The 9,017-nt window shown below is 43.0% G+C and overlaps 1 protein-coding gene across 1 annotated transcript in view; it reads left to right on the plus strand.

The window, feature by feature from the left end:
- The first annotated feature begins 7,002 nt into the window (after window positions 1-7,002).
- The window catches only part of YAE1D1 (Yae1 domain containing 1), a 7,788-nt gene continuing 5,773 nt past the window's right edge, over window positions 7,003-9,017 (plus strand). Inside the window, exon 1 of the mRNA XM_014547165.1 lies at window positions 7,003-7,169. Coding sequence (XP_014402651.1) covers window positions 7,003-7,169 — 167 coding nt within the window. The remainder of the gene's footprint in view (window positions 7,170-9,017) is intronic.

Consider the following 9,017-nt stretch of genomic DNA (forward strand, 5'->3'; position numbering starts at 1 on the left):
TGGCCGCTATGATGCGCAATGACCACCAGGGGGCAGACGCTCAATGCAAGAGCTGCCCCCAGCTGACAGGCCCCAGACCAGCCAAGGCAGATGCTGGTGGAGGCCCCCCAATCGCCCCACTGGTTGCGCCATAGATCGGCCCTGATTGCCTGCCAGGCCTAGGGACTCTACCCATGCACAAATTTCATGCACCAGGCCTCTAGTAGTATCATAATTGACTATTATGAACAATTACAGGGTAAGGCAAAAGTAGGTTTACAGAAAATATGCAATAAATAATAATACAAGCATAAACTCTGTGTTTCACATACTCACAACTGTAAACCTACTTTGCCCCAACCTGTATATGCCAACAAATTTGATATTTTGGAAGAAATAAATTCCTAGAAACACACAACTTATCAAGACTGAATCATGAAGAGAAAAACAATGTGAACAGACCAATAATGAGTGAGGAGATTGAATCAGTAATCAAAAACCTCCCAACACAGCAAAGCTCAAGACTAGATACTTTACCATTGAATTATACTAAATGTTTAAGAAAGAATTAATGTCAATCCTTCTCAAACTTTTCCAAATTATTTAAAATATTTTCAAACTCATTTTAAAAAGCCAGCATTACCCTGATACCAGAGCCAGATAAGAACACTACAAGAAACGAAAATTATAGACCAATATCCCTGATATAGATAGGCATAAAAAAAATTCTCAACAAAATATTGATCAAATACAACAGCACACTAAAAGGATCATATACCATGATCAAGTGAAATTCATCTCTAGAATGCAAAGATGGTCCAACATATGAAATCAATAAATCTGATATACCATATTACTAGAATGAAAGATAAAAATCATATAATCATCTAAATAGATGCAGAAAAAGCACTTGACAAAATACAACACCCTTTCATTATTAAAAAACCCTCAACAAATTTGGTATAAAAGGAACATACTTCACCCTAACCGGTTTGGCTCAGTGGATAGAGCGTTGGTCTGCAGACTGAAGGGTTCCAGGTTCGATTCTGGTCAAGGGCATGTACCTTGGTTGCGGGCACATCCCAAGTGGGGGGGTGCAAGAGTCAGCTGATTGATGTTTCTCTCTCATCAATGTTTCTAACTTTCTATCCCTCTCCCTTCCTCTCTGTAAAAAATCAATAAAATATTTATTTTTTTAAAAAGGAACATACTTCGACATAATAAAGGCCATATATGACAAACACAGGTAACATCAGACTCAATGGTGAAAAGTTAAATGCTTTTCTTCTAACATCAGGAACAAAACAAGGGTGGCCACTATTATCATTCTTATTCAACATAGTACTGGAAATCTTAGCTAGAGCAATCACACAACACAGCAAAATAAAAGACATCCAAATCAAAACAAGAAAAAGTAAAATTGTCCTTATTTGAAAATAATATGATCTTATATATAGAAAACCTTAAAGACTCAACTATAACATTTTAGAATTAATAAGTTTAGTAAAGTTGCAGGATATAAAATCAACATACAGAAATCAGTTGCCTTTCTATACATGAACAATGAAATACCTGAAAAATAAAGAAAGAAAACAATTCCATTCACAATAGCATCAAAAACAATAAAACAGTTAGAGATAAATTTAACCAAGGACGTGAAAGATCTATACAATTAAAACTTTAAGACTTTGAAGAAAGAAATTAAAGAAGACACAAACCAATGAAAACATATCCCATATGTATGGATAAAAATAATTAATATTATTAAAATGTCCATACTACCAAAGCCATTCAGAGATTTAAGTCAATCCTTACCAAAATCCAATAACATTTTTCACAGAAATAGGAAAAAGAATCCTAAATTTCTATGGAATTACAAAAGATCCCAACTAGCCAAAGCAATCATGAGAAAAAACAAAACTGAAGAAATTACACTTCCTGCTTTCAAACTATATTACAAAACTATAGTATTTTAAAAAGTATTTTACTGGCATAAAAACAGGCCAAAAAAAATCCCCACCATGAAACAGGTTTAGAGAGGCCAGAAATAAACCCCCACATATACACTAAAGTAATATTTGACAAGGGAGCCAAGAATAGTCAGTGGGAAAAGGATAGTCTCTTCAAGAAATATTAGTAGCCCTGGTGAGGTGGCTCAGTTGGTTGGAGCATCATTCCCATACACCAAAAGGTTGCAGTTTTCGTTCTCAGTCAGGGTACATACCTAGCTTGCAAGTTTGATCCCTGGTCAGGACACATACAGGAGACAATTGATTGATATTTCTCCCTACCCCACCCCCCAGAGTAGCCAAAGGAGAGCTTGGAGTTGAGGAAGGCATTTTTGAAATATAAGACAGATTTGAACATGCTTAAATGCTTCAGACATAGCTGTCCATCAATTGGCCTTTTGAAACACCAATCAACCTTCCTGTCTGATATTTCTACTTCATCCTATCTAATACTCAACAAACATTCCATATTGGACTAATAATTTTCCTCATAGCTTTGACAGCTATATTATAACTGGGGTCTTCTGTAGACACAATACTTTAAAATAAAGGCAACTCTACCCAGGATCAACCTATCTGCTGTAAAAGCCCTCTCTTTAGAAGCCATATTTTGAATGTTCTTCCATCATTTTCAACACTAGCAACAATTATATTTTTAATACATATTATACAGCCTTAGAGAAAACATATTAAAATTAAAAGATGACACCCAAAGACTTAGTCAACCGAATAGCACTGAAGTTCATAGAAGATAGGAAAGTTTAGAAGGGACAAGGAAAAATGGAAAACTACTTCCCTTGACACATAGAAATCAGGAATTCTGCTGGCTGGTTGCCAGAGATTTAATGATTAAAGCCAATATGCTAGAAACTTTGACAAGGAACCAAGAAAAAGGTCTGTGCCCTTTTAGAGTTTATTATACCAACTACCAAATAGCAGTTTACAAAAGGCACAAATAAGGTGTAGGAAACTGAGATAAAAAATGAAACATAGCAGGAGATGGGAGATAGAAGGACATAAAAAAGAATTGTTGAAAGCCTTTGAAGGAAAAGACAGGATGAAGGATAAACAGAATAGGAAAAAAATCTAGTGCATGCTAAAGGTTGACTTCCTCATCATAGAGTATTTATATAAGAAATACTGAACTGCACAATAAGTTTCTAAATACTTTGAGTAAGTTCGCACTGTGACACCAAAATTTGTACAGGGGGTTGTCACCGTTATTTACAGTTCATTTTAAAAAGAAACGCTATTTTGGAAAAAAAATAGAATCACATTTGAAAGGACCTTGAAAGATCATCTTGTTCCTGGCAAAGGCATACAGCTGTCAGCCTCCAGCTGTTAGCATTTACAGGACTAAGTGGAAATCCGCCTCAGATTTCCAACCAAGGTCACACTCTACAAAGTCATGCCCCAGCCAATAACTAAGCATGGCAGGGGTACCAGGGCTAGGCCTTGTGTGCATAGCACAGAACTTCTCTTTGCCTTTTGCCCCAAAGCCCGCTTTTATATTGGCCGAGACTTTGTCAGATCTACATACCAATCTGAAGCTTCCTCAGCCCAATCCTGCTCCCCCTCCCCCCCACACACTTTCCCATTGTAGGGATAAGATCAGCATCCCCTTCCCTTTTTTAAAAATTTATCTTTATTGTTGAACCTATTACAGATGTTCCCTTTTTTTTCCCCATTGACCTCCTCCACTCCGCATCCACACTCCCAGGCGATCCACACTATTATCTGTGTCTGTGGGTTATGCATATAAATCATTTGGTTAATCTCTCCCCACCTTCCATCTGAGATTCGCCAATTTGTTCCATGCTTCTGTGTCTCTGGATCTATTTTGTTCATCAGTTTATTTTGTTCATTAGATTCCACATATGAATGAGATCATGGGATACTTGTCTTTCTTGAACTGGCTTATTTCGCTCAGCACTCTCCAGATCCCTTGTATGGGCTTTCCCTGTTTCCTCCTCTTTTTATCTTTCCCTAAAACACTTCAAGAACTCCTAAGTATCTCCATCTGCACAGCTGTCTCCTGATGGATTATAACTACTGCAAAGAACATATTTGCAATTCATGTATCTGACAAAGAACTTATGTGCAAAATATATAAAGAAACTTTTAAAATGCAATAAGACAACCCATTTTTTTTTAAAGGGACAAGGACTTCATTTCCAAAGACAGAAAAATGGAAAGTAAGTACATGAAAAGATGTTCAATATCATAAGTCCTCTGGAAAAGGAAAATAAAAGCCATAATAAGATGCCACTATACACCTATCAGAGGAGCTAATATTACAAAGATTGTCAGTTCCAAGTGAGGAAGAGAATGTGGAGCAACTGACACTCGAATACACTGCTGGAGGGAGCGTAAAGTCACTTTGGAAAACAGTTGGGCAGTTTCTTATAAAGTTAGTTTTTATTTACCATTTGACTCAACAAACCCACATCTAGATATCTACCCAAGGGAAATGACAACGTGTACACAAAATGACTTGCACAAGAATATTCATGGCAACTTTATTCAAAATAGCCAAAAACTGGAAACATTCCATATGTCCAACAACTTGTGAAAGAATAAATTATGGTCTACCCATGCAATGAAAAGAGTACTTAACAAGAAAAAAGAACAATCTACTAATACATGCAACCACATGAATGAGTCTCAGAAACATGTTGAGTCAAAGAAGCCAAACACATAAAAGATGGCAAAACTAATCTTGAGTGATAGAAATTGGATCAGGGATTGCCTCAGATGGTGAGGAATTGACTGCAAAGAAGTATGAGGAAATTTTACAGGGTGATGGAAATGTCTGTATCTTGATTGGGGGGGGTTACACAGGTATGTGTATTTGTCAAAACTGTACACTCAAAATGTATGCATATCGCTGTGCATAATGTAAATTATACTGCAATAAAGCTGAATTTTTTAAAAATATATTTTTATTGATTTCAGAGAGGAAGGGAGAGGGAGAGAGAGGTAGAAACATCAATGATGAGAGAAAATCATTGATCAGCTGCCTCCTGGACGCCCCACACTGGGGATCGAGCCCGGGAATGTGCCTCTTATTTCTTAAAAAGAAATCAAAACAGCTGAGCTTAAGCTAAATTGTTTATCTCCCAAGATCTAATCTGAGCTTGAAAAATATTCAGAAAACAATCAGACCCCCACCTGCCATTTGTGCCCCCTGCAGTGGTGGGGTCACCTTGGAAACTTCGGGGGACGCGGGCTCCTTCCTGACCCTGTCAGCACAAGTCTCCCATCTGTTCATCCTGACGTTGCTGGTCTGAGCGCGGCCAGAGGTGAAGTGGCTTTAAAGCCAACAACGATGTCTGTGATGTGAGGGGAGGACCGGGCTGCTGGCGGCAGCGTCCTCGGAGGAGGACTCGCCAGCCCAGGGAAGGCCACGCTGAAGCCAGACCCGGCTCTGCCTCTCCTCCCGCACAGAAGTCTGCGGGGAGAGCAGTGTGATGCAGGGGCGCAACTCCGCTGAAAAGTCCGTATCCATGATAAACTAGGTGATTTTTTTTTCAACCGGCCACTTCCTTAACTAAACAGCTCCTCAGGAACCGCTCAATAAATTATCCATTGGAACAGGCACCATCCATTAACAATCGCTTTTTCAGAGGAAGAAACCCATCACTGAATATACAAACCCACGTAAGCAGCACGCTGGTATCAGAAACACTAATGTGTGAAATATGCATGTATCTGTGCTGTGAGCGTGTATCTGTGCTGTGAGCGTGTATGCGTGTATCTGTGCTGTGAGCGTGTATCTGTGCTGTCACAGATGTACACAGCCTATACTCATAACATGCATAAACACACTGCATTCATATAATAGAAACAAGGAGAGAAAAAAAGAAACAGGTCGCGGGAACTTTGTATGCTTACCTCTATGTGAACACACATGTTCCACTTAATCTTAACTCATTTCAGGTTGAAGGCGCACGGAGACCAGGGCACCTGGGGAATTAAAATGTAACCCACATTCTGCTTTAAGTGGGAAGAGGATGGAAAGCCATCTGCTTACAGCACTAATGAGTGCCACTAATTATTAAGAGATTATTTTTTGTTTTTACGAAAAGAGTGACAACTCTGGGAACAGGTTTTGTTCCACCTGGTACATCGTATAGTGAGACTTTAGAACCAGCAATGGAGGGAGACCCGAGCGTGAGTTTTCTTTCTTTTTCTCCCCCCTACTCTGCAGATGCCCTTTGAGCCGTGGTGCTGCCCCAGGAATTCTAATTAATTCCCTTTCAACATGCATGAATCTGTGCACTGGGACACTAGTTGCTATATAATAATCACTGCTGTATTGTAACTGCTATCTAATCACCTTCTGCATGAGGCCTTTATGTTATATTCTGCTCCTGTGGAGCCCTTAGCTGGCAATGAAATCCCATGGAAGGTGAGGGGCGGGGGGCTGGTGCTGGAGTGGCACGTACAGCCCTGGAAGCATGGGCACCGGAGTGGGAGAAGCCGGGGTGGAACCCCACAGCGGCACTCGCTGTCTGTATCCAAACAAGAAACTCTCTTTCTCCAAGTCTCAGGCTCCTGGCCTGTCCCATAGGAATGACAGGTCCCCTGGGGGAGTGGCTGAGGATGTCTGTAAGCTTATGTTCTGTAGCACCTAGAACATTGCTTGGCATGTCACAGAGACACGCAGAGAAGTGACCTGGGATACAGAGTCAGGAGGCAGTTTCATGGGCATGGTGCATTTCTGCCATCTTCAACACACAAGGCACCAACGGCCCTTCCATTCCGGACTGTGTTTCCTGGATGTTTACACAGTAAACAGTTTGGAAGATATGGTGTCTCCCTCCAGAGCAGAGAGCAGGGTGGCTTACTATCCAGTATCATAGAGAATGTCTCCCCTTGGGACAAAGTTCAGGCAGGTGCTCTTGAGTCCATTAAAAAAGGTCTGGGTTCCCCGAGCTCAGGGTACCTTCCTGTCACACAACCCCTCAGGTGGGCGGGCAGCACCGGGGCCGGATGAGCCGCACCTACAAGCATGAAAAGACTAAGGGGCAGCAGACAACAGCCTGACGCCTTCCCCAGTTCTCTGACCCGACCTGGGCCCACAGAGCCTGGAGAACTGGAACATTGCAAAGACGTGATAGTGCAAAAACTAGAGGAGGGAAGGGGAGGCAAAAAGAGTGCCGTGCTCTTTACGAGCGGGTATTTCTCAGCTCTTTTCAGAAGACATTCCTAATGGACACTGAATGGTAAATCCTTTAGCATGGCACCACCGAGCGCAATACACCTCCAAGTCCAGGGAATTCTAGTGAAACACACATACCTTTCAGGCCTGGGCAGGTGCTAGCGAAACACACATACCTTTCAGGCCTGGGCAGGTGAGATGTCCGACCGGGTCTCCAGGGTTCAGCTCCAGAAGCCCATGCAGCTGCCTCCCGACCTCCTGCCTCCGGGACCGCCAGCCGGTGGGCAAGACACTGCCAGCTTGGACCTCTGAGCCAGGGTGGGGCAAGTCCTCCAGGAGGACTGGGTTTGGCCTAACAGGTGGCGTGAGCCGGGTTGTTCACGGACTATCTGGGAGGAGGGCCTCCCGCCCCCGGGTGCCCAGTGTTTCTCATCACAGGAATCTCTACCTCCCATAGGACCCGGAGACCCCAGCTCAGGCTCCCTCTGGGGAGCGTGGTCAGGACTCAGTGCCTCCACCCCTCCCGCCATTTCGTGTTGCAGCTGCGTTCACACCTCAGGCCTAGGAGATGTTTTCGTGTCAGGCCTCGGAGATGTTTGCGTGTCAGGCCTCGGAGATGTTTGCGTGTGCCCAGCAAAGAGCGTCGCCAGGGGCATACTTGTTTACAAGGTTATGGGATCTAACATTGCTGCCATTGATCAGAGTTCACCTGGGTTTATACGTGCTTTCTGTTAGAGAGGAAGGGAGGGGGGAAACAGAGGGATAAGAAAGAGAGAAACATTGAGGGGGCTGGTGGGAGACCCTCCAGAGCACTCAGCAGGCTGGGCACCGAGCGGGAGGGTGTTGCTCCCAGGGAGAGCTGAGCAGCTGGCTCTGCACTCAATCTAGGGCCGTGGTTGGCAAACTGCGGCTCGCGAGCCACATGTGGCTCTTTGGCCCCTTGAGTGTGGCTCTTCCTAAGCCTTAGGAGTACCCTAATTAAGTTAATAACAATGTACCTACCTATATAGTTTAAGTTTAAAAAATTTGGCTCTCAAAAGAAATGTCAATCGTTGTACTGTTGATATTTGGCTCTGTTGACTAATGAGTTTGCCGACCACTGCACTAGGGGATAACAACCTATAATATGAAAGTGGGTTGGGGTTTAGGAGACAGATTCTATGGCCTATGGGGAAAGAAAGTATCTGTCATTCTAATTGATTTGGATCACTCTGAAATTAGTTCCTTATTTAAAAAGATGATTTTAGATTATAACTTATCTTGAGTCCACATAAAAGTCCACATAAAAAGGTTCAAGCAGGGCCAGTTGTCAATATTAGTAGTAGCCAGACCATCGTATATTATGGGCAGTTAACAACATGTGTACACGGACCCACATCATGTTGGTAGTGTGGGTCCCTGGAAATGCCAGATTTGCTTCCACTCTCCTTGGTGCTTAAACCTCATAGGAGCTCGGCACACGTAACCTTATTCCCTGTCTCTTCTCCCCAATTTTCTCTCAGTGATCAACAAGAGGCAAATGTGAGTGGTTTAACCTCAACGAGTGGTATTAGATGAATCTACCAGGAAAAAACGGTGATTGAAACCCTTTGCTTTAGGCCCTAAAAAAGAGAGAGAAGAGTGCAGATTGGTTTGGCTCGAAGGGCCTGAGGTTCGAATGCAGCCAAGGACGAGATAGATAGATAGAGAGAGAGAGAGAGAGAGAGAGAGAGAGAGAGAGAGAAGGGAGGAGAGGGGAGGGCCGCCGGGGAGGAGGGAGGAAAGGTCCCACGTGTCCGCCCCGCCCCCCCACACACCCTCTGCGCGTGCGCAGCCCCCCCCTCCCCCCGCCAGTCAGGACTCCAGGCATCCCCGCCCCTCAGACC

Source organism: Myotis brandtii, unplaced genomic scaffold, assembly GCF_000412655.1.
Source record: "Myotis brandtii unplaced genomic scaffold, ASM41265v1 scaffold465, whole genome shotgun sequence".
Lineage (NCBI taxonomy): Eukaryota > Metazoa > Chordata > Mammalia > Chiroptera > Vespertilionidae > Myotis > Myotis brandtii.